This window comes from Halichondria panicea, chromosome 4, assembly GCF_963675165.1.
Source record: "Halichondria panicea chromosome 4, odHalPani1.1, whole genome shotgun sequence".
Taxonomy (NCBI): domain Eukaryota; kingdom Metazoa; phylum Porifera; class Demospongiae; order Suberitida; family Halichondriidae; genus Halichondria; species Halichondria panicea.
This window is the reverse complement of record NC_087380.1, coordinates 3,326,651-3,349,885: the sequence shown is the minus strand read 5'-3', so window position 1 is coordinate 3,349,885 and position 23,235 is coordinate 3,326,651. Positions and strand designations below refer to the sequence as shown.

General features: G+C 41.4%; 4 protein-coding genes across 8 annotated transcripts; 3 read left to right on the top strand and 1 right to left on the bottom strand.

Moving 5' to 3' along the window:
* Positions 1-134: 134 nt before the first annotated feature.
* On the top strand, positions 135-5,752 carry LOC135335379 (E-selectin-like). 5 transcript variants are annotated; one of them, XM_064530864.1, is made up of 14 exons: positions 136-300; positions 1,444-1,975; positions 2,065-2,165; positions 2,223-2,597; positions 2,676-2,840; positions 2,907-3,095; positions 3,149-3,325; positions 3,601-3,780; positions 3,897-4,073; positions 4,130-4,306; positions 4,464-4,643; positions 4,935-5,111; positions 5,161-5,216; positions 5,272-5,752. In XM_064530864.1, exons 3-14 carry the CDS (start codon positions 2,093-2,095, stop codon positions 5,584-5,586), a joined length of 2,241 nt encoding a protein of 746 aa, XP_064386934.1. In that variant the 5' UTR covers positions 136-300; positions 1,444-1,975; positions 2,065-2,092; the 3' UTR covers positions 5,587-5,752. The 5 variants fall into 5 exon arrangements, with proteins under 5 accessions (XP_064386932.1, XP_064386931.1, XP_064386934.1 ...); XM_064530862.1 differs by having other exon boundaries at positions 135-300; positions 2,065-2,597; XM_064530865.1 differs by lacking the exon at positions 2,065-2,165.
* A 42-nt stretch (positions 5,753-5,794) lies between these two features.
* Positions 5,795-7,343, top strand: LOC135335388 (alpha-(1,3)-fucosyltransferase 10-like). The gene has a single exon (XM_064530875.1). The coding sequence runs from the start codon at positions 5,802-5,804 to the stop codon at positions 7,242-7,244; it is 1,443 nt and encodes a 480-aa protein (XP_064386945.1). The 5' UTR covers positions 5,795-5,801; the 3' UTR covers positions 7,245-7,343.
* LOC135335403 (solute carrier family 35 member E1-like) lies at positions 7,262-10,186 on the bottom strand. Its single transcript, XM_064530895.1, has 7 exons — positions 9,801-10,186; positions 9,488-9,492; positions 9,114-9,179; positions 8,671-8,808; positions 8,351-8,476; positions 7,851-8,090; positions 7,262-7,539 (listed from the first exon to the last, which is right to left on the bottom strand). The coding sequence occupies exons 1-7, from the start codon at positions 10,126-10,128 to the stop codon at positions 7,384-7,386; spliced, it is 1,059 nt and encodes a 352-aa protein (XP_064386965.1). The 5' UTR covers positions 10,129-10,186; the 3' UTR covers positions 7,262-7,383.
* A 33-nt stretch (positions 10,187-10,219) lies between these two features.
* Positions 10,220-23,002, top strand: LOC135335383 (STAM-binding protein-like). Its single transcript, XM_064530869.1, has 11 exons — positions 10,220-10,485; positions 10,594-10,658; positions 10,878-11,055; positions 12,058-12,600; positions 13,174-13,543; positions 14,299-14,370; positions 14,997-15,109; positions 16,129-16,266; positions 17,611-17,723; positions 22,021-22,123; positions 22,761-23,002. Exons 1-11 carry the CDS (start codon positions 10,336-10,338, stop codon positions 22,818-22,820), a joined length of 1,905 nt encoding a protein of 634 aa, XP_064386939.1. The 5' UTR covers positions 10,220-10,335; the 3' UTR covers positions 22,821-23,002.
* Positions 23,003-23,235: the final 233 nt, after the last annotated feature.

The window sequence follows — 23,235 nt, the reverse complement described above, 5'->3', positions numbered from 1 at the left end:
GAGGGTCATCGAGAGAAGGTGAGAGTGTGTGATGTGTGTGTATGTAGCAAAAAAACGACTTGCCACATACTTGTATTGTCTACCAATTCATTGTTAATTAAGAGTCTTCTATCAGTCTTACCACATGATCTTATGATTAGATATTTGCTAAGTGGGCATTTCTGGTTACACTAAGAGCAATGGCTAGCTTTAAGCAAGGAATTATAAGGCAAGCTTCCCTTCATGAAACTCCTGTACCAAATGCCAGCAGAGATTCAATTGAAGCTACACCACTCTTGAGTAGCAATGACCAGAAATATGGTAAGAAGAAAACTGTGCTGATCAAGTCAAAGGCTGCAATAATGATTCTTATTTGGATTGTGTTAATGTATTTCGTGTACGGCTTTATACTGAATCCTGAAATATATTTCTTATTCAGTTATTTCATGAAACTACTACTCGGGTACTCGCCTGTTATTACCAATGAAGTGATAGCTAGTTGTGTATATGCTGTATTTGCTATTTGTGAGCTGTTCTATCCTCTAGCCGGATACTTGGCAGACATTCGATATGGCAGGTATAAAGTTGTGAGATGTGGCATATGCACTATGTGGTGTGGACTCTTGGCTGTGGTTGTTATTGGTGGTATTGTGAATGCTATTATTATACCAATTACGTTAACTATAAAAGTTGGAATGATCCTTCCCAAGCAGGTCTTTTTATGTCTATCTACATAGTAAATTGTGTACTTGGAATTTTTCTGCTTGTCTCCCAGTTGATTGCAAATGCTGTATTTTTAGCCAATGTTATTCAGTTTGGTGTTGACCAATTAAATGATTCTCCTTCTGGAGACAGCTTTCTTTTCGTTCATTGGTTTCTATTCACACTCTATATTGGAATAAGCTTTGGAAAACTAGTATGGAGTTCAGTTAGTGTCACTTCTTTCATTAGCTCAACTAACACGATTTCGAGCTACTCACAAATCCTTAATCAGAAAGAAGATAACCTCAATTATGCTCTTTCCCACATATAATAATTAACGTACCGGTAATGTGATGACATCTCTATAGATCTAGGTACAATTTTCAACTGCCAAATTTAGCAACTACATTGTATAGGTGCTCTAGTGCGTAATGCCAGTAACTGGTCCTGTAATCCACATACCCCACTGTGCCAGTAAATAATTCCATGATGCATTAATTATGTGTACTACAGATAGATATCTAATTACTGTGCCGGTATTTTTCATTATTGTGTACTAGATATATGTCACATACCACTGTACCCTGGTCGGCATTCCAAATATGCATTATATATATATATATAATGTGCATGTACATGACTGTATATTATTATTTGATATACATGCATAGATAATTTAGCTGAATTTTGGCCCACTGTGTTAGCTGGACTGTAAGTTTTTGTTTTATTATGTTGTGTAAAAGTCAGTTATAATTATTGCAGGAAGGAATGGTTGAACTGATGTACAAGACAATGTAATTGTCCAGTTGTCAAAGGGATTCGACTTCAAGGTCATGTGATTCCTAAGGAGAACATTCAGCCTGGTTATTTCAGCTGCTATCGCTCCACTGCTGCTGAGAAGACCAATCGAACCACAATCACTGGTACGGAGAGTCTGCATGCAGGTGCTGTCGAGTATGAGCTGGGGGTGGAGTCTAGAGTGACGACCAGGGAATGCAGTGGTATGTGATTAAGATCAAAAAGGTTTGTCCAGTTGTCCTTGCCTCAATTAATGTACAATGATGAGAGTGAATTAATGACAGTACACCTATAACTAAGGAGATGTTCAACCAATTACGTGTCTGTTTTAGCCTGAGCTTAATACCATAAGCCTGGTAACCGGTAATTGTGTGAGTGCATGACTGGCTGTCTGAAACTAGAGAATCTGAATTGGAATGTTTCACTGCTCGCTCAAATGGTGTCTGATTACAAAGCGCAGAACAGCTGAATATTCAAGTAATGCGGACTAAAACCTGTAAGTATTTATAGATTACTGCCCATCTGTTTACAATGATGTAATTAATATATATGGGAGTGCCACATTTACATAGATTATATACACAGTAAAAAAAGAGTTGATATATACAAGTGAATGATGGCCTTCAGTATCGTTACATTAATTTTGGCTGTAACTATTTGCATTTCAATTGGACATGCACAACCAGGTAAGTGGTATGTCCTGTATACCTATCATGAAGGGAACATAACATTTCTCCTGGCAGTGTTTCTGACTTTGAGATCAACTACCATCACCATCAACAACACTAATATCCTCATCACTGCTATCGGAGAGGATGCTAATGGTGGTCTACCTCCTCTCACGTGTCACACTGACCTCACTGCCTGCTGTAGAAGTAGAGCTGACAACAATGGTAATGGAGGACTGGGACATTGGGCGTATCCTAATGGGAGTGTGATACTGAACAAATATGCTTCAGCGAATGCTGGACAGCAGTTTTACATTGTGAGGAATGCTTCCCAACTCATCAGACTGGCTCGTAGAGAATTCGAAAGTATTAACTTTCTAAATCTAACCGGGTCCTACTGTTGCACTGTGCCAACTATGAGAGGAGACATGACACTTTGTGCCAACTTGGGTGAGTAGTTTGTACTCCAGTCTGTTATACATGTATGTGAAACATCACTGTGCACGTTTGCTCTGCATGTACATCCAGTGGTATGCCCATCTCTCACTCTGACCAACGGGATAATATCCTACTCCAACTCAACACTTACTGTGGCTACTCATACTTGCAAAAAATGGTTCCCTCTGGTTGGAGACAATACTAGAACGTGCTCTAACTCTGGTAGCTGGTCTGGATCAGCACCACATTGTCGAGGTTCGTAAGTGCATGGCAATTTGTTTCCCTCAAAAAAATTGGTATGATTCGATCCCATTCTTTCAGTGTTTTGCAGAGATTTAGACAAGCATATGGCAGATATCACTATTATGTACAACGATGGTACCAGAGATGATAGACCACCAGGCACCGAAGCCATTTACGATTGTCACACAGGAAACACTCTTAATGGTGAAGCAGTGAGGAGGTGCCAGGATGATGGAACATGGAGTGGTATAGCCCCTACATGTCAACGTAAGAGTTAAATGCTTCATGTACATAATTGTGTATGATTAATTCATGATCAGCTGTGGATTGTGGGCAGATCTTTGCTCCTTCACATGGACAAATAAGCTTAACGAGAGGGACACTCTTCAACAGCCAAGCCGAGTACACCTGTGACAACTGTTTCCGTATGAACGGAGTTTCAGTACGTATTTGTGGGGCAGATGGAGACTGGGTTCCTGATCCACCTACTTGCCGAGGTAACTTGTCTCTCTGTAGTTGTGATCTGTATCAAGTGGTAATTATCTTTGAGTGGAACCGATGTACAGTCATAACCGTACGATGTTAAAAAGTTGAACCCCTCCAGCCACCCCAAACCAACCTCATATATATTATATATGGGCCACCTTTGTATAATTATGTAACAGCCAAAACATTGCTCCCTTGCTATAATGTCTCAATTACGAAGCGGCTCCACTGTATTAATGTGCTCACATAGCAGAGTTCACTGAGTATTTTGATGAATCTTCTTTAGTTCTCAGTGACTGTGGCCGGCTCACTGCTCCCATGAATGGAACTGTTGAGAGCTCTCCCAACACTGAGTGTGGCAGTGTGGCCACCTACAGTTGTGCTAGCGGCTTTGTCTTGGAGGGGGTGGTCTCACGATTGTGTCAACAAGATGGGCAGTGGTCTGATGAAATGCCAAGCTGTGATCGTGAGTTTAGTTTATCTACGTATAAGCACTCTTTGAGATTGCCCTAGTATGTGGTGCATCCATCTGGGTATTAGGCTACTGCTCTACCTCTATACTATTCCTGCACATAATTATAGCCGTTGATTGTGGGCCTTTAATAAATCCTCAAAATGGAACTGTCAACACATCCTTGGGGACTACCTATACACGTGAGGCTATCTACTCCTGTAATAGTGGATATTGTCTGAATGGACCCGAGAGACGTACATGCAATGCTGACCGACAATGGAGACCGGAAGCCCCTACTTGCAATCGTAAATACTTTTGTGTGGTGTCAATTTATAGGTTGTATTTACATGTCGGTATACAGCTGTGGATTGTGGTCCCCTCCTTAATCTTACTAATGGACGAGTGGACACATCGTCTGGAACAAAATTTATGGATAGAGCTAACTACACTTGCTATGTTGGGTACGATTTAGTTGGAGTAAGCTCAAGGGAGTGCCAAGAAGATGGTCATTGGTCTCATTCAGAACCAGTTTGTAAAAGTAAGATGGGTATATCAATCCCAAAAATGATGTGCAGGTGTAATTATAGCTATAGCTAAAATATTGCAGACTATAGTCTACGTATGTACATGTACAGGTGTCCTAGGCACCAACAAATTTTGATCTGCATACACACAGTCATAATAATAATATATAGTTGTTGATTGTGGTCCACTGGAGCCTCCCGAGAACGGACAACCTAAAAACACTGAGTTGAGAACAACCTACACGAGTGTGGCTGTGTTTTGTTGTGATGAAGGTTACGTATTAAACGGAGCAGCTAGTCGTACATGTACTGCCAGTGGAGATTGGTCAGCATCAGCACCATCATGTGACCGTGAGTTGTCATGGTACCGCTTAGTCTCGCGAGCAGAAGGGAGAAGGACATGTATAGATTTTCCAATAATCTTCTCAGTATATACTATACTATTACCAAGGTGTCGTACAATTTCTTTAAATTCTGCTCAAGTTATGAAATTCATAGCGTTTCTAATTACTTGCAAGTGGGTTTAAATGAGATTCATTGCATTTTTCAATTATCTGCGAGTTCGATTTGCAGAAACAGCAGAAATTAATACCCGCCAAAATATGTCACCTTAATTATGCTGTTTGGTATCACCCTGTGTAGCCATGGATTGTGGTGTTCTTGAGGCTCCAGCTAATGGTCATGTGAACACATCTCAAGGCACTCACTTTATGGACACTGTCGTGTACAGCTGTGCCACAGGCTACAACCTCACTGGATGCCCCTCAGCTGTGTGTCAGTCCAATGGCACCTGGTCATGTGACCCTCCCTTCTGTGCCGGTAAACCTGTTGAGCCAGATTAGATTAAAAACTTTACTCATTCATACAGACAATACAATGATCCAACTCAAGTTCGGGCCAACTCGCTATTGTGTGGAGTGGACTGTAAGTCACCTGGTCATTAAATTCATCATTGAACAATGTGTTTCATTTCTTATAGGATGAAACGGTTAATTTGATGTACAAGATCATGCACATTGCCATCACCAAGGCAGTACAAAGTCAAAAGAGTGGAAATGACATTCCCATGAGGAATATTCAACCTGGCTACTTCACATGTTACAAATCCCCGACAAGGACGACGTATCGAACCACGATCACTGGTACGAAGAGTCTGAGTGCTGTTGAGTATGCTGAGTTAATTAGCGAGTGGGTGGAGTCTGGAGTGACCACCAGGGTGCTGTGGTACGCTATTAAGATGGAAAAGGCCTGTCCAGTGGTCATTGCCTCCATGTACGAGGAGGAGTGTGAATAACTGTCCAATTAAAACCTGGAGACATTGTTGCTGCTAGCTAAAAACACATTTTTTTTTATTAATAAGTGACTGTAGCCACTGTGCTGTACCAGAGGTGCTGCATACATGTACATGTATGTATACCAATGTAGCAAAAGTTCACATTATTAAAATAGAGAAAAATCGGCTCAATAGAATGTGTGCAGCCCCACCCCCCTTCCACATGCTCACCAAGAATGAGATGTGGTTCCTTCATGAAGAGGTTACTGAAGCTAGCTGTGATTGTCATCCTACTTTCAGTGCTGTCAACGATCATACTTGATTTTGTGAGTGACAGGCTGTCTGACACTGATCATGAAAACTATGAAGATGATCAGCCACTATTTGGAATTCACTCTCCACATCGCCAACCCCCAATTTATTTGCCTGCTGAAGAACCTACAGACCTCCCTTTAATCGTTTGGTGGACTCCATTTATTCCGGAAGATCGTAAAATCAGGGAATGTTCCCTCGGATCGTGTCTTATAACAAAAAGCAGAACAGAATTATCTAATCCGAATACTCAAGTGGACGTATTTATGTTCTATGGTTCGGACTTGCATTGGAGTGATCTACCGCTTCCCAGGAAGCCTCGTCACATGTGGGCTCTATTAAACGAAGAATCTCCGAAGAATAACTGGGTATTTGCGACTGAGAAAGGAATTAGTTTGTTCAACTTAACCTCGACTTACAGCCGTTATTCAAACTATCCTATTGTATTGCACTACCTACACACATTGATTAATTTATCGCAACCTCAGAGAGTACCGACGAAAGACAAGAGCACTGGAGACCTGGGACTAGTCATGTATATGCAGTCCGACTGCAACCCTCCATCAGATAGAGACTCATACATTCAAGAGCTAATGAAATATGTCAAAGTCGACTCATATGGACGATGTCTACACAATAGAGACTTACCCGAACACTTAACAGATTCGCTTACTTTCAATGCCCAGGATGTCATAGATTTGGTTGCTAAATACAAGTTTGCTATATCATTCGAGAATGCTGTATGCCACGATTACATCACTGAGAAATTTTGGAGACCACTGTATGCTGGAACAGTGCCAATAGTCCATGGATCTCCCACGATTAAAGATTGGGCACCTACTGATCACTCTATTATTGTAGCGGATGATTTCGCCTCACCTAAAGAACTAGCAGAGTTTCTTCTCAAATTGGACACAGACGATAACAAATACAACGAGTATTTGGAGTTTAAACGAAGTGGAATAACAAATCAACGCTTGCTGGAGCACTACAGACACAGAGAATGGACAGTGGATGATGATGATGGATTGGACTTTATCGATGGATTCCAATGCTTTGTATGTAATGAACTGCACAAACGTCGACAACAGCAGAACCCAGAGCTGATGGTAGCTAACCGAGACCACTGTGTGTGTCCTGTACCAGAACCTTTTCTTAAAGAGACAGGGAAAACGATTGAAGAACGTATGGAGAAGATGGATGAAGAAGCTAGAGATGAGATGGACTTCTGGAGACGTACGGCTGGCTGTGCTGAGGAGGTTGCAGCTGTGCTGGACAAGAGCTTTGGAAGAGGAGAGACACAAGAAGAGCTCAACCAAAGAATAGAAAATGAGTGTACTGATATCTGTGCTCGTAATTTTAAATAATAATTCAATTATGACTGTTTGTTCATATCTATATAATTATATACTGCTTTGTAAGTTGAATTGGATAATAAATACCATGAAAAAATTTGGAGCATGCTGTGATTTGAGCTTAAAAATTAATGATGATATAATATAGACTTCAAATGATCTTCATGGGGCTAGACCTGTAACTAGCGTCAATGTCTATGTGGTATGCCTCCGATCCAGCGTGCATGTCAGAGAGGTGGAGGGGGTCGTTGTCTTTGGTAGTCACCGGTAACACAGGTGGACTCTCATTCATACTGGTGATCTTGACCTGAAGGGAGAAGTTGAATGTGTATATAGTACTAGTGTAGCTACATTACGTTTACTGCACGATTATACGTTCTCTGGAAAAGTTTGCGTTAACTGTAAGCTTGGCTACTAGTACTTATGTTATCACTCTTTGTATCGTCTGTATACTATGCGTGGACCATAATTATTATACATGGGCACAGCAGCAACCACGGCCAGCTAAATAATTATCACAATCGTTTTACCCCGCATGTTACACACATTTGTAAATAGTACAGTACAAGTTTATAGAGGGCCACTCCGTATACGTACAAGGTACTGAAGCATGCATACCATATTATAGAGGGCCACTCCAGCGATGGCCGTCATCATTCCACAGACGTTCCAAATCGTTACAGGGTTCTTCAGGAGTAGCAGAGAGACAGAGATGACGACAATCCTCTTTGTGGCGTTGGCTACTGAGTAAGAAACTGGTGTAACAGCTGAGATCATACTGAAGGCTATGATATTCTGGCCAAACATGAGCACACCGTCCACTGGGAGAGCAAACACGAGCCAGCCAAGATGCCTCACCTGGAGGGGTGTGGTTGGGGGGGTGGTTAATGAGTGTTGTACATCTATATATATAGAGAAAGTCAAAGTCAATAACGATAAAGGATGCTAGCTTAGAAATTGAGTTGGGGAGGATGCAAGGTTATAGATCTATGCAAGACCTCTGACACATTTAAAACACGGAGTAAACTAAAGTAGTGGTGACTATTTTATGTTATGACTGTTGTACGGGGATTATTATATGTAAAATGCTACATCTAGATTTTCACTGTACTACCGACCTTGTGTAGGGTGATGATGATGTCCCAGACATCCGTGTACAGCCACACTGGGAACAGGAATACACAACAGAGCTGACTCAGCACTAGCAGCAGCCTCAAGTGGTGGATACGAGTGTCACGCATGCACTGTATAAATTACATAGAGCGACAATAGACATTCGTTAGCTGATCATGGACAGGCCCATACTTATAACAATGTAAGGGAAAGTGAAAAAGCCTCTTAAAGCAAATTTTACATGTGGGCAAGTTACAATTATAGCTTTCACAACTTTTGTATGACTGCAGTTCAAGCTGTACACACACTTGACACACAGACTCACCTTTTTGGAGTATATGTTCAGTAGTGCTGTGAGGATGGTTGCACTGAGAGCAGCCACCATGCCCACCAGGTCAAAACTCAGCTCGGTTGCTGTGGCTATGAGCACACCTGATATTATCGGCACCAGTGAGAGGTACACCTTAAGTAGGAATGACAGAAAATTATATCATGCGATATAGTAGATAGCAGAAAGCATATTTTAGAGAGGTCACACGTCTTTGTTTTCTTCTAAAGACAGCAGATTTGGGCACGAAAGGAATCAGTGGTCTAAAGCACACATGTAATAAGAATTACCTAGGAGATTATAATGTTGTTTTAGAAATTGTACCACTTGTAGAAGGGACGTACTGCCTGTACATGTACCCTCAGGAGGAAACATGTACATGTACAGTGACATTGTGTATGTACCCTCAGGAGGGAACATGTACATGTACCTGTATGTACCTTCATGGAGTAGTGTTCCCTCATGATCACCACAGAGAGCAGCACTGTGAAGAAAGGGAGCATCGCCTGAGGGGAGGGAGTAACACAAGTAACAGTGTAGGCAGCGCATTTATTAAGTAATGAATGTACTGAAAGTACGTATTACAATATAATTAAGGAAGTAGTCCACATAATTATAGAGCTTGGTGGTGAGTGTTGTTGATGTACAAGCTCCTGTACTAGGCTCAGCTGGGGGGCTCGTTAACACAAACTCTTGTACTAGGCTCAGCTGGGGGCTCGTTAACACAAACTCTTGATTGTATAGCTCAAATGGGGGCGTGTTAATGATAGCCTAAACATTAAAAGTTGCCTATCAACAATACACAATGTCTCACCTTGACTGTAATCCGATGAATAGGAGAGGAAGTAAAGAGAGTGGGGAATCACAACATGGAGGGAGAGATATGCAGTGAGGAAAGCTTCCTAGAAACCTTACAGCTACCATTCCATGCAATTTGCACCACTTAAGACACACACCGTACGCAAACATACAATCAGGCAAAAATGTTCATGCACGTGCACAATGCACGCAATGGTCACTGAATTCAATAGCCCATAATTATGTTTTTCATTACATTACCACCAATTGCTCATAACAACAAGTAGATTGTAACTTGCGTGTAACCACTATACAACACACCTACCTACCTGTGTGTGCATAAGAGACGGGCACCTTGAGTATACTGAGATGTGCCGACAATGTCGCAAACAGTTTCCCTAGCGCCAGAGGAACCATTCTCCTTAGATAGAACCTCCTATTGAAGTGGGGGGCAGGTTGTACGTCCAGTACAGCCAGGGCTGGTCCCAGGAATGCATTCAGTGTGAGCAACTGCACCATACACACAGTCATCGGGTAGGGGAACACGTTGAAGATCTGCTTCCCCAGGACATTGTTGGCACTGCTGAAGGCGTACCAGGCTATACACAGGCACACTATCTTCCCGGCTTGTCTTGTGAGAGACTTTGAGTCCGTCATTTTGAAGTTCTTCCTTCGATGATTCCTCCTTCCTAGCTCTGTGGGTAAACAACCACGCCCATATTATGACAGTATAGCCTATAGGTGTGGCTTTGGAATTCATCAACTTTGACCTTAGATCTGTACAAGAAGAAAGATCAGACTCGACTAAGAAGCTAAGCAACTAGAAACAAGTACAGTTCTAAGGGTTCTAGGAGATTTAGAGCTATGCCAAAGCAAGCTAAGGCCTCTAGGGAGCTTATTTTGGACCCTACTGCTAGGATCAAGAAGCTGAGTGACCATGGAAGTTCTGTACAGATTGATGTGGCCATTCCTATCAGGAGGTACTACAGGAGTGGCTCTGAGATGGAGAGACAGGTCACTACACAGTACTGATAGTTACCAGGGTTACTGTTGATTCTTAGAGATGCATAGATGCTATTTTCTTTATACGGAATGATTTATTGCATCTGTTTCTCCACACAGGCAAGAGTGTACTACTCTGAGGGGCAATTTGACAGGGCGTTTATACTGTATAACAAATTTGCCACGTAAGTAGTGTGGATAAACTAGGCCAAAGTTATATAGTTCTAGCACATCACCCACCCATCTGCCCACACACACACACTCACACACACACACACACACACACACACACACACACACATACACACACACACTCACACACACACACTCACACACACACACACACACACACACACACACACACACACACACACACACACATACATTCTCACTCACACACACAGTCTGTTCATAGAGAAGATACCAAAGCACCCTGAGTACTCAAAGGCAGCCCCCACTGATAAGGCCAGAATAAAGAAGCTGCTCAAACAAGTTTTCCCCCGTGCCATGGAGCTCAAAGACAAACTCAAGTCTCAGTTTGAGAAGGAGAAGAATGAGCTACTCCAGAACATCGCTGAAGAGGTGAGGAAGTAGTTCATTAGCTTTGGCCCCTGGTGTAAAATGAAGGTGTAGCAATGTTACCCACAAGAAGAATGGAGAGATTGTGTTGTTTGATCGAAATAAGCATACACCTGTAGTACATGTAGTGTAACAGCTGCTAGGTACTGCACATGTAATTGCCTGTGCTTAGAAAAAGAAAAAAAGGGCTTCTCTTTGCATTGCTTGTGTACATAGGAGATGAGGAGGTACATGTCAGCTTTGGCCCTTTAGTGTAAGTAGCAATGTGACCCATAGGAATAGGAAAAATGGAATCGATGAATCTTCATGAGCAATGAGCCTGTGTAAATATTATGATAGTAAGAAACAAGGGTAACAGCTGCAGCTAACATGTACATCGCCTGTATAAAGGTGTGTTGCTAGTGCTTTTCCAATGCAGTTGAACCTGTTAGTTTCTCATTGTGTTTAGATGGTTTCTAGTTATGCAATAAACAACTCCTTAGAAACACACACCCTAACCCTAATAATTATATCCTCACCTGATGTTGTTTATAACTCTATTTGGCAAGTCCAGTGGACCTTCGCCATGTTTGCTTACAAATTAGCTAACTTCTGTTGCATGCTCTGTAACCTGTCTGTTGCAGTCACCCACCCATTGAAGTTAAACCAAGTCACCATATATTTTTTGCTTCAGTTGGAGTGGGTTAGCTGAGCGGCTTAGCTGAGCCGCTTGTTTATTTTGCAATTGGAACTTACACCGATTAATGAATATCCTTCTCCAAGTTTGCTTACAGCTAATGCTAGTTGCAGTTGAACCATGTGACTTCACTTCATAGTGCCTGGAGGCTAATGCACTGACAACATGTGCTTTATATGTGCAGCACGTTGTTTACATTTCAAACTCAAAGAGCTTCCATTAGTAGAAAATGAAATGTCACTCGTTATGCATTACGTACGTGTCTCAAGTGTGCATCATATGGAATTTAGCTCAATCGTACCAGTCGGTGTGTTTACTTTGTTTTCCAGGAGAGAGTGAGACAAGAGGAGGAGGCAGTAAAGAGGGAAAGAGAAGAAGCACAAAGACGGAGAGAAGAAGCACAAAGACAGAGAGAAGAGGAATTGAGAGAAGCCAGAGAAAGGCAAATAAGAGAGGCCGAACAAGCCGCCATTATTGCAGCTGCTACTACTACAGCTTTAGTTGACACAGAGAAAGACATTGCCCCGTCTGAATCAACTTGGGATGATGCAAATCAATCCTCAATAACTTATACTGAAGACCCTCTAGCGGTCGAAAACAGAGACAGTTTCACAGAAGATATCGTACCGCAAGAGTATACACGACCGGAGCCAAGTGAGGAGCAGCCCCCTGAGTCACTACACCTGACTGCTACAGACCCTACTCTAGCACACGTGCTTCCAGATCCTGCACAAGCACATACATCTAGTGAAGCATATGTGCCTGTGGACGGTGCAGTAGCCCCCATGTCCGCTATTGAGGGCCTCACACTTAACGAGAGGGGCCCCCCACAATCAGTGATACCCTCCGCCCCACCACCAGCATATGATCAGGTGAAAATGCTAGGCTAGTCTGTTAGGCAGCATAATAATTAATTGAATGGTTGCACGATAAAGAGAAGCTTCTAGAAACCGTATGCTATATACATGTACTGCGATTTATCAGTGTACAGACCTATTTATAGCGGTCACTCTTGGGCGCACCGACAGTGGCTGTAACAAAGACGTTGCTATGAGACTCTGTATCATAGAGGGTGACCTACGTATCTTATAGGTTTCAGTGTAAAAGGGGTACCAACTTTGTGTATATACCTTAAAAGTAGACAGGCAGTACTTTTAGTGTTTTCAGATTTTTTTTCTCCGTTTTTAGGGTACTAATTTTGGCGCAACAAATTCATTAGCACAATAATTTAAGTCGTAAGTTTTTAAGGTTGAATAGAAAGTTTGGAGTCAGATATAGATGAAAAAAGGGCTAGCTTGCTTCAAAATTTTCGTTGTTCTTTTCAATGCGTTTTATTATTAACGCGGATAGCATTAATAACACAAATTCGCTAGAATTAGTACCTGTTTTTTAATTAATAGTAACATTAAGTTAACTCTAATTGTGACTTCTTTCTCCGACTGCAGGTGTACATGGACGGTGGTCACCAGATGATGGTACCTCCCTCACCAGTACAGTCACCAATGGGTGGACCTCACATGGGACCAGTATCCCCTATGGGTGTGGTCTCACCCGGACAGTCTGTAGCTCTGAACCCTGTACTACTCCGACAGAACTCGTATGACACAATGTTTCAAGCTCCGTACCAAAGTCCTCCTCCGATATTGCCACAGCAACAGCCTCCACCCCCTGGCCACACCTACTCGTATTTCCATGGTGCCCCGCCTACTAGTCACGGCTACGTACACCAGGGGGTGGTCCCCTCAATGGATCAGTACACTAATCCCAGTGGTCAATCTTTTCAGAGACCAGCCTACTCGCAAGCATACAGTGTCGGTGAGAAAAAGAAAATTTACCACAAATTACAGCCTGAAGGCACATAGGCTACCGTAGTGCTAGAAATGTATGCGCAATGCTACATGTACATGTAATGCTATTTATGTAATTACGTAATGCTATTTAATGCTGGTGGCTATCACTCGCATAATTTTGTATCGCGCACATTTATTTGGCGTTTAGTCGAGGCCGGTACAATCCCATTGATATCGCACTGTTTAATTGATCGCATAAATACTGTATAGTCTGGTTAATAAGCGCACTTGGTTAATAAGCGTACATCAACTAATGGCGCATACTGGTTAGCAGACCAAGAGCCTTGATAGAAGGCGCATGGTTTTCTGCACAGTTCTCTGGTCAACAACTGGTCTCCACACTTCTTTATAGATGTTAAGTCTCCTTCACTACCGGTAGCTGTGTTACTGCTGTCAGATATGACTATAGACCTCTTGCAGACAAACGATCGAGCTAGCTTATGGAGATTCGCTTCATTGAAACGTCATGGGCGTGATTAATTTCTATAAGTGCACCTGGATAATAGGTACATAGTGGTCTGCTCTTTTCCCTATAGGCGCATGCGCTTATTTTATATGGTATATACTTTTCAGTCTCAGGCAGAAATACTATAAATGCTCATGAACGTACTGTGCCCTCTCTTTAGACTACGTGTACATTGCCCCCCCACACACACACACACACACACACACACACACACACACACACACACACACACACACACACACACACACACACAGATGTTCCCACTGTGGACAGGTCCACCAAGCCAGCCTCCCTCAAAGCTCTCAGCACCAGCTCTAGCTGGGAAGGTCAGCCATAGCCTATAGTACAGCTACATGTACTTACTCTAGCCCTAATGTTGCATTTCGCTCATGCCTATTGCTATAAAATAAATGTGTCGTCCAATTTTGTACTATTATTACTACTCTTAGCATCATGAGCACGGTGTCTAATTCACAAAGCATTTGTGGAGTCTCAATCAGGATGGCATCCAAAACATTCAAAATTGACTTCCTCAATAACTTCACATTTATAAATAAATAAACTGATGTGACATACTGTAGGCGTGCGTTATTAAGGCGCTATTCGTTGATAAGCGCCACTCACTGTTAAGCTTAGGTCCAGCTTCTGTCTCTTGTTAAAGTTTGTTTAGCAATTAACTCTAGCAGTAGTATCTATCCTACAGCAGGTCTCCAAACTGATTTATATAATTATGTTGTGTCCTCTAACAATGTGAAGGTAAACATGGCAGCTGCAAAGAGCCATCGAGCACTGGTTCTGCGTTTCACTTTTTTTTATGAATGACGCAAACTAAAAGCTTTCTTACTAGGCTCTCTTCAATTGTAAACGCTGATATCGCTCCTGTGAGATTATAGGTGCCTCCGCTTAATAACGTGTCTCTATGGTAATTATTGATGTGTGTAATTGTGTGCAGGAGGCTATCGTACGGTGGTGATCCCGGGGGATGTTGCCACTCAGTTCGAGCAGGTGGCCTCGCCCAACACACGCAAGAACGTCGAGACCTGTGGCATACTTGCAGGAAAACTGGTAAGGATCATCTGTTTAATATTTAAATGTTAATACCTCACACTCACTCTTAAACTATTAAGAATTATGACACCTGAGCTTTCCGTGCATCATGTTACCAAAGCAGATGGGTCATGTGTTATTCCATGAGAAAATAGTCTAATTCCTTTCAGTAATGGTTTGAGGGTTCAATTTGGTAATACGTTATTTATTGAGAGGCAGCTATTAGGCTAGACACTGGTCGCTAGGAGAGGGATCAAAGAAGCTGATTGGAGTATATACTATCATGTGGTTACCAGCAAAATGTATATTTCATACTGTAACATGATCATATTTCACTCCAAGTCCACTCCAAGTCGCATACTTCCCAAGATCAAATGTGCTCGATCAGCTGCTTGCTACCTTCTAGAAATACAGTCTATAATTTAAAATGCCTTCCTTATCGAGCCATAATGATCATTGTAATCGACTGTCTCGGTTGCAGTATGGCCTACTCCTTTGTATTGTACAGGGTCTACAATGCCTCGGCTTATTTAGCTAGCCAGTCCTACAGAGAATAGCCCTGCTAGTGTTGTGCTCGATAGTGCTAACTCACTAGAGCTGCCCTTTACGAGAACCTGTTGCACAATTGACCATTGTTTGCTGGCAATCAGACCACAAGTTCGTGTGCCCCAAATAGTAGCCGCCCTCAGTAGACTGAGTGTTTCTGGTGGAGATTTTGTGGGCTAGGTTCCTTGCAGACGAATTTGATAGGGCTTGGTATTTTAAGTGGTTGAGTAGCCCTGCCGCTATGACCCACAGTCTGAGACCCACAGTCTGAGATTGACTATCCTACAGATCTTCGTATAACACATTACTACAACACACTCACTGCCTGACCCACCTTACTCACACCTATACAAGTGTAGTCCCACAACACCCACACCTAGTACACACATACATGCTATCTAACCATCACACACACACACACCCACCACTTATCCACCCCACCTATACTTTAACAACCCCCCTCCCACCACACACCTCACACACACACACAGGCCCAGAATGTGTTTCGAGTGACACACATCATCGTACCGAAACAGAAAGGTCAATCTGACTCATGTGAGACTACCCACGAGGAAGAACTGTTTGATGCTCAGGACAAGTATGACCTCATCACACTCGGATGGATCCATGTAAGCATAATTGATGACACAGAGTTTAGAGTGCACTACCACAGTGTTGTGTGTGATCTGTTGTACATTATGTACACTGTAGGAACATTAGGTCTACTGACCCTTAGACTCAGGGATGTGCCCACACTGGTCCGTGGTTGTTAGTACTAACCACCTACACAATGCCTCTAGGGAAAAATGCAAAAATAACGTGCATACATGTACAGACTATGTAGGCCTAGTTCACTACTGAGATTGACGATTGAAAATAGCCACCCAATCAAAATTTCCGGTCATAGTATCAGTGTAGACTATACATGAACATTCTTTTGTAGCTTTGATAATTGATTTGAAGCCACTTTGAAAGTGTTGTTTTTGGTTCACTCCGAGTCATGTTAATCTGTTGATTCAAGGGTGTCCATTGTCCTCGATGTTTTAGTTACCTACTGCTAAAGAATGCCATCCCTAAGACAACATGTTTGCTTAGACCATCTCGCTCATAATAAAGTGATCGATTATAAAAACACTGTTCTCCCCACACAAATAGCTTACGTAGGAAACGTCTCATTATTATTCTAGTGCTGAGTCAATTTTACCCATAGTTCCTAATGTGCTCCCGTTATGGTAGGCACTTGTGGCCACAGGCTATGAATATCGTTACGATCAGTCGTATTAGAGTAGGTATTATCATAAAATTATGCACTTCTTCTAAATACAAGATATGCCCTTCTATAGTCTGCCTCTGGCGTTAAGCGTCCTCGATGTAAAGGGTACTCTGTGTATCCACTGGAAACGCTTATCAAACTGCCTACGATTTGATGTAGCGTACTATTTTCTAGTTAGTGTACAGATTGTGACTTGTTACCTTCAGTTCTTGTTCTGTACATGTAGTTTGATCCCACTCTTGTACTTGTACATGTAGTTCATCCCACTCTTGCATAATTCATTTGTTACAGAGTTGTCCACTTTCAAGCTGTGGGTGAATTTTGAGGCCACTTAGTGACGATTGCTATCCATCTACATGACTTGTACAAGACTGTACAATTTTCTACAGTCTAGCACTTAGCACTTTTAAGCACCTAGTTACGGTTCATTTTAAATGTTGTGCCCTCGATCTCTTTTTAGGCCTGCTTAAATTTCAAACAAATTTTCTGAGAGTACAGGTTTTTGTGATACAGATTTTCCTGTTATTTTGGGTTGCAGAAAATTCAGGGTTTCTTTAAGGTGGGGGGCAGAGGGCTCATCTTCCCCCTCCTTCAACAACCCTGGACATGACATTTATACGTGTACACAAATCACCCCCTCCACACACACACACACACACACACCCCTCTCACCCACTCCCTCCACTACACACACACACAGACACACCCCTCTCAGACTGCCTTCATGTCGAGCGTGGACCTCCACTGCCACTGCTCCTACCAGATCATGCTAGACGAAGCCATCGCCATTGTCTGCGCTCCTAAATATTCACAGTAAGTATATCACGTTGTTTCAATTAGATTTTCACACTCCAAAATATTTCGTTTCGATTAAACTGCCTTGTGGAATGGATTTAGTTTTCGCTAGGCAGCCAGAGTGTTAGGGACTGCAATGCGCGTATGTACATGCAGCATGTACTCTAGCTTGCATTTTTCAGTGGGTGCGCCTGTCTATATAGCAATCATGCAGTAGTACTACAATTACCTGTGCCTATATTTGTATAGTGGTAATTAGCCTCGTCCCCACACCCACTTCCTCTCCAGCTTAGGTGTATAGTGGTAATTAGCCTCGTCCCCACACCCACTTCCTCTCCAGCTTAGGCCTGTGACAGAGGAGGTCCGACACGAGTAACTCGATTAGTTGTCACATGCAACAATGACTTTACTGCTTGAATTTTGCACATGACCAAGCCTAATCGAGGTACTCGTGTTGTACCTCCTCTGGGCCTGTGGAGGACTCTAGCTAAAAGTGGTACATGTGCATGTACATTGATAACTAATTGCTTAGATTTGGCCACTTTGTGGTATTGCCTGGGGCTGGTGCACTGTAGTATTTGTATTTCAGTACAATGTGTTGTGTAGTGTCTAGGCAGATTTGTCCCTCCCTCTACACAAGCCTGGAGGTATCCTTGCAGTACAGCTGTGGGCAAGTTGCCTGCACCTGTCAGACATTTGCCTGTGGATAGAACCACTTACATGTACTACCTTAGGAATATATAATTAATTCCCTGGCTCTGTTTCGTTTACAGAATACCTGAGCTATATAGCTGCTTAGAGCAAGTTTGTACATACCTTCAATACACTGTACATGTAGGTCCATTGTAATAATGTGTGCCTTTGTATGCACATGTAGGTGTTTGCTACAGTAACTTGTTTGAGTCTGCATGTGTACAACTCGCTGCCACTAATGGTTGCTTTTTAGCAGCTTATTTGTTTAAGATTTAATGATTTCATGCCCAACGCTACTCGAGTGAAACTGATTGTTGTATTGCTATGCTTATATTTACACATTTTCCCATTGTGCAACAATTTGACCCTGGTATGGTAATTCAGTTCCATTTCGTGCTCAGTGAGTACGATTCCCATGCATGCTGACCCTGGTATGCTGAGAACACACAGTGAGGTCACTATGGGAGTCGTCTAATTAGAACTCCCGTTACGATAACTGGCTCGTCATTTCCTGTTTTCCTAGAGTCCAATGCTCGGACATCTGTTGCCATAACAAGTAACTGTCTATCAGTTATACCCTCCCACATGTTACAGCGTTAGACCCACTCACTTTTGCAGACCCATTACTGAAGAGTACCATTTCTTATCTGTCTTGTACCCAGCTTGTTATTGAAGGTAGCCTGTGGGCGTTGTATGGGGCATAATACAGTAGCTTTTAGTTTTAAATCTTCCAATCACTCTGTTCTCGTGTCTTGTTGGATAATTAGTCATGTACATGGTTAGGGCAATCAATGTATCTTGGGTTGCAATTTCAGAATTTGGTAAGCGCATAGAATTTGGTAAGCGCATAGTCATGTACATATATATACAAATGTACGTGACTGCGCTTGTTTATGCTAATAAATGCTTCTCGGGATTGGTGTGTGTATTGAATTGTAATGACTGTTTTCTATGTCTTGTGCAGCTTTAATTGCGTGTATACCGACTACTTCAGTAGAGATGCCTAGCAACAGATGTACTAAGTTAGCCATAAGAATGGTGGTGTGTCAGTGGGTTGGGGTACGGGTGGTAATTTACAACCATATTTTAAATTGCTGCTTTGTTCCTTTTGATTAAAATACCATTTAACATAACTACAACTACGGAGACTACGCAACAAATTTTAATGTTATAAATGTAATTAAGTATCTTTTGATACGAGGAGTCATCAGCGTCTAACAATTAGTCCAGGAAAGGTCAGAACATGTTAATTGCCTCTCCTACGAGATTTAGCATTGTTCATTCTCAGCGTAATTAATTACTCTTGTGTGCATTGGACATATGGTCAAGTTAAGTGTCTCAAATTGTGACTGATTAGCGAGGAATGTTAAGCATTATTAAAACTCTGTCCCCATGGGCTTGCCAGTATGTGGTTACCTTGAAATTAGTGTCCTATGAATATCATTAGCGGGCTTGTAGCTAAAATTATTTTGTGCTCACTTTTAAACTTTAAAGAACAAATTACAAAAAAAAAATTTTTTTATTATTGCCAAAATTAATTTTTTGCTGTATACGTAGTCTAGCTCTTGCCTCTTTACCATAATATCTGCAATTATAGTAAACTCTCTGTGCTTCAACATTGTCTTTTAAAGCTGAATGGAAGAGTGTGGTGGATTTTTTAGTTATGTAAACTCTCAATGTTAAATGATGGATGTAGAAATGTCAGAGGAAGTTTTCTTTAGCAGCATACATAACGTAGCTATGATTTGTAGCTTATGATTATTGTTGTCTTAATAATTATCTGCTCGTTATATTGTATAGCAACAATCCTGTGCTGAAACAACTGCACTGTTAAGTTGTATGAATTGTGGCCTTGCAAATTAATGGATGGCACCTACGTATCATATCAAATTTTGTGTAGTTTCGTAAGTAAACAATTTGTGTAATGCGTGTTAATGACTCATTAATTTTGGTCAGCTCTACCCACGTACACGTACACGTACAGCGTGGCTGTTACACTGTTTACAGAAGTCTGTTAACGTATAATAGTATGTATTCAGTCAGAGCGACTTACCGTTGTGTGGGCTCGTACTGCAAGTGGATGTTTTCTTCGAAATGTACACCTTGGGGGCATATGAAAATTGTCGTGCTTACTGAAGTGTCTAAATTTACGAGTGGAATTAGGCAGTGTCACATTATATACACAAGGAAAGTGGTGTTGTTTTGAAAGTCAAACTGGATTCAAAACTTCAAAACTGGATTCAAAAAGCATTGATAATGATACGACTAGTGCACAGTATGACCCAGGTGGTTTCTGTTTGCTTTTGACTGTTTTGTTGTTGTTTAAAAATTCTGTAGACACAACAAGCAAATTCCGGTGAATGAGGTGGGCGGATTATGTACAGTCAGCTGTACTCTATATATTAGAATGGCAGAAGTCTTACAAGGCAGTGAATGTGATACCTGTGGTTTTATGTCATTCCCCTTTGTAGACATGTAGTAAATGACATGTAGTAAATGGAAATTAATTGCTATTTAGGAGTGCATTGTATGATTAATGGTCTGTGATTGACTTGTGTTAGTGTACCAATAGCGATCTTAAGTGTAACTAAAACATGTTGAAAAGACTGTGTGTGTCAGTGTGTGGTGCGTGCGTGTGTGCATATTTTAGTGTCAATCTGCTCGACAGTTGTAATGCACAAGTGACAATTTCTCTATCAAGAAATAAATAGGTAGTATCAGTTACTCTAAATAATAATATTCCTGTTGGTAATATGTATGTTACATAATTATAGCTCAGGGAGAGTTCAGAGTGGGTTTTATCTACCACACACAGACAATTGTGTGTCACTGAAAATCAATTGTTCGTGTCCCTTGTGCGTGCATTATTATATGCACATTAGCAGCCATGTGCGTTGCGGGGTAAGCGTGGTGATCATCCAACCCACCTGTTCCCAGAGGCTCACTGGAGCGTGGTATGAGTTAGCCTTATAGGTAGCGAGGTCATTATGTGATAATTATAGCATTTGGTTTTATGGGTAGCAAGAACTTGGGTGGTATTAATTTTGTGACTTGAGGAATTTTATAATAACACTACCTGTTGTATACATCATAATTATGTGTCAACTAGTGTGCATGCTTTTGCTTTAATTAAAAACCACAGTGGTCACAATGACAATGGTTGTGTAGTAACTTAGAGTATTGCTTACTAGACTGTTCCCATAGTACCTACTCACACAACCCCTCTGGGCCTTTCTCCCCTATGTTAGTCAGCTGGTCCCCCATTGAGAGGTGTCTCCTAGTAAGCAATTTGGCCCCAAGGCACAGATGCCAGTGCTCTGATAACAGCCTGAGAACAATACCCACATTACCCTGCTGGTTTGAGGCTGGATGATTACATGACCAGTAATCCCTGCTATCTTGTGCCCTTAGAAACCTAGCCAGATGTTGAAGCCATAACTAAGGGCAGTAGGGTGATATCTTTCTCTTGGACACCCCTATAAATATTCATAGCTCACCCACAGATATGGAGCTGTAGTAATTTCTTACAACTTTGGTTGATAATCATTGTGACTGGAGTAGGTGACCTTTGTGCACCAGATTCTTGAGCATTGAAATAAATTTGTTTTTGTTTGTTTTGCAGAGTGGGTATGTACATGCTGACTGAGCCGCATGGATTGAACTACATCACTCACTGTGAGCAGGAAGGGTTTCACGTGCATCCCAAGAATCCTCCACTCTATGAGGTAGGTCTGTCTGTCAGCCAGTGTGTGTTTCCTCCATGGTTGTAGCTTACATTTGAAATGATAAGTTAAATGATAAGTTGTCTCATGAATCATAATACATAGCCCTATTATAACTTGAGTTGTCTTGATTTACTACAAGGGGTCAATTTGAATGTTTAGTACAAACATAAAATATAAAATGCACTTTTTTTAGTATATGAGAGATGTATTATTTGAGTGTCCCAGTGTATGCAGTTTTCCTTTGTTTCTTTCTAGCTTGTGTAGTGTACAGTTTGCACATTACAGTTAGCAATGAAATTTAAGCACAAAATTATTGTCAGATTGGGGAAACCATAACTAATGACTAAGGTAAACACTAGTAACTTCTTAAGTAGTGTGTTTTGATACACTGCCTCTGGACATCAGCTGGAGTGACCAATAGGGGGATGAGTTTACACAAATCATTATTGGTTTATTTACTTTTGAGCTGTCTTTACTAAGTGCAATGTCAACAGACAATGAACCACAAAACTTTCGCAGACAGAGCGAAGTTATCTTTGTCAAGTGTGTGTAAAATAAACAAACAGTCATGAGGCTTCTGGATGTGATCTCTATCTAAGCCCTTATTATATTTTCTGCTCTCTTTCTTTCTTTGCAGGATTGCAAGCATGTACAACAGGACAACAGTGCATTTATCCAAATTGTGGACCTAAGATGAAACGAGCACTTTTTGACATTGTATATAGACTGCCAAAATTACTGTGATTTCTGTCCTTATAATTATAGCAGTGCATAATTTTTCTATTCAAAAGTATATTTTATTTCAGTGACAGTGTGCATTAAAATTATGATTTTACATGTAATCTGGTTTATGTGATAAGATGATCAATTATCAGTCTCTTTGACAAGCCATATAAATCCATAATTAACAGCTGATTTAGCTTAGAGAGAAGAGTGACAATTGGAAGTTGGATGTGGGTCTTTTTTATCTGCATGCAGTACATCTTGTTAAAACAATTATTTCATGCGTGCTCACAAAACAACTGCATATTGTATACACAAGAAATTGTTGCTCTAATTTGCCACAGGCATTGTAAAAGCATGTCTACAGGCTGTAAAATGGGCTGGGCTTG

Bases quoted from the DNA above. Each gene is read 5' to 3' on its own strand.
- LOC135335379 (XM_064530862.1), top strand. From the start codon at position 2,093: ATGATGGCCTTCAGTATCGTTACATTAATTTTGGCTGTAACTATTTGC. The intron at 2,841-2,906 runs GTTCGTAAGTGC...CCATTCTTTCAG, and splicing joins ATCAGCACCACATTGTCGAG to TGTTTTGCAGAGATTTAGAC. The intron at 3,326-3,600 runs GTAACTTGTCTC...AATCTTCTTTAG, and splicing joins TGATCCACCTACTTGCCGAG to TTCTCAGTGACTGTGGCCGG.
- LOC135335388 (XM_064530875.1), top strand. From the start codon at position 5,802: ATGAGATGTGGTTCCTTCATGAAGAGGTTACTGAAGCTAGCTGTGATT.
- LOC135335403 (XM_064530895.1), bottom strand. From the start codon at position 10,128: ATGACGGACTCAAAGTCTCTCACAAGACAAGCCGGGAAGATAGTGTGC. The intron at 8,809-9,113 runs GTACATACAGGT...TTCCTACTTAAG, and splicing joins GGGAACACTACTCCATGAAG to GTGTACCTCTCACTGGTGCC. The intron at 8,091-8,350 runs GTCGGTAGTACA...ACACCCCTCCAG, and splicing joins TCATCATCACCCTACACAAG to GTGAGGCATCTTGGCTGGCT.
- LOC135335383 (XM_064530869.1), top strand. From the start codon at position 10,336: ATGCCAAAGCAAGCTAAGGCCTCTAGGGAGCTTATTTTGGACCCTACT. The intron at 11,056-12,057 runs GTGAGGAAGTAG...TTTGTTTTCCAG, and splicing joins TCCAGAACATCGCTGAAGAG to GAGAGAGTGAGACAAGAGGA. The intron at 16,267-17,610 runs GTAAGCATAATT...ACACACACACAG, and splicing joins TCACACTCGGATGGATCCAT to ACACACCCCTCTCAGACTGC.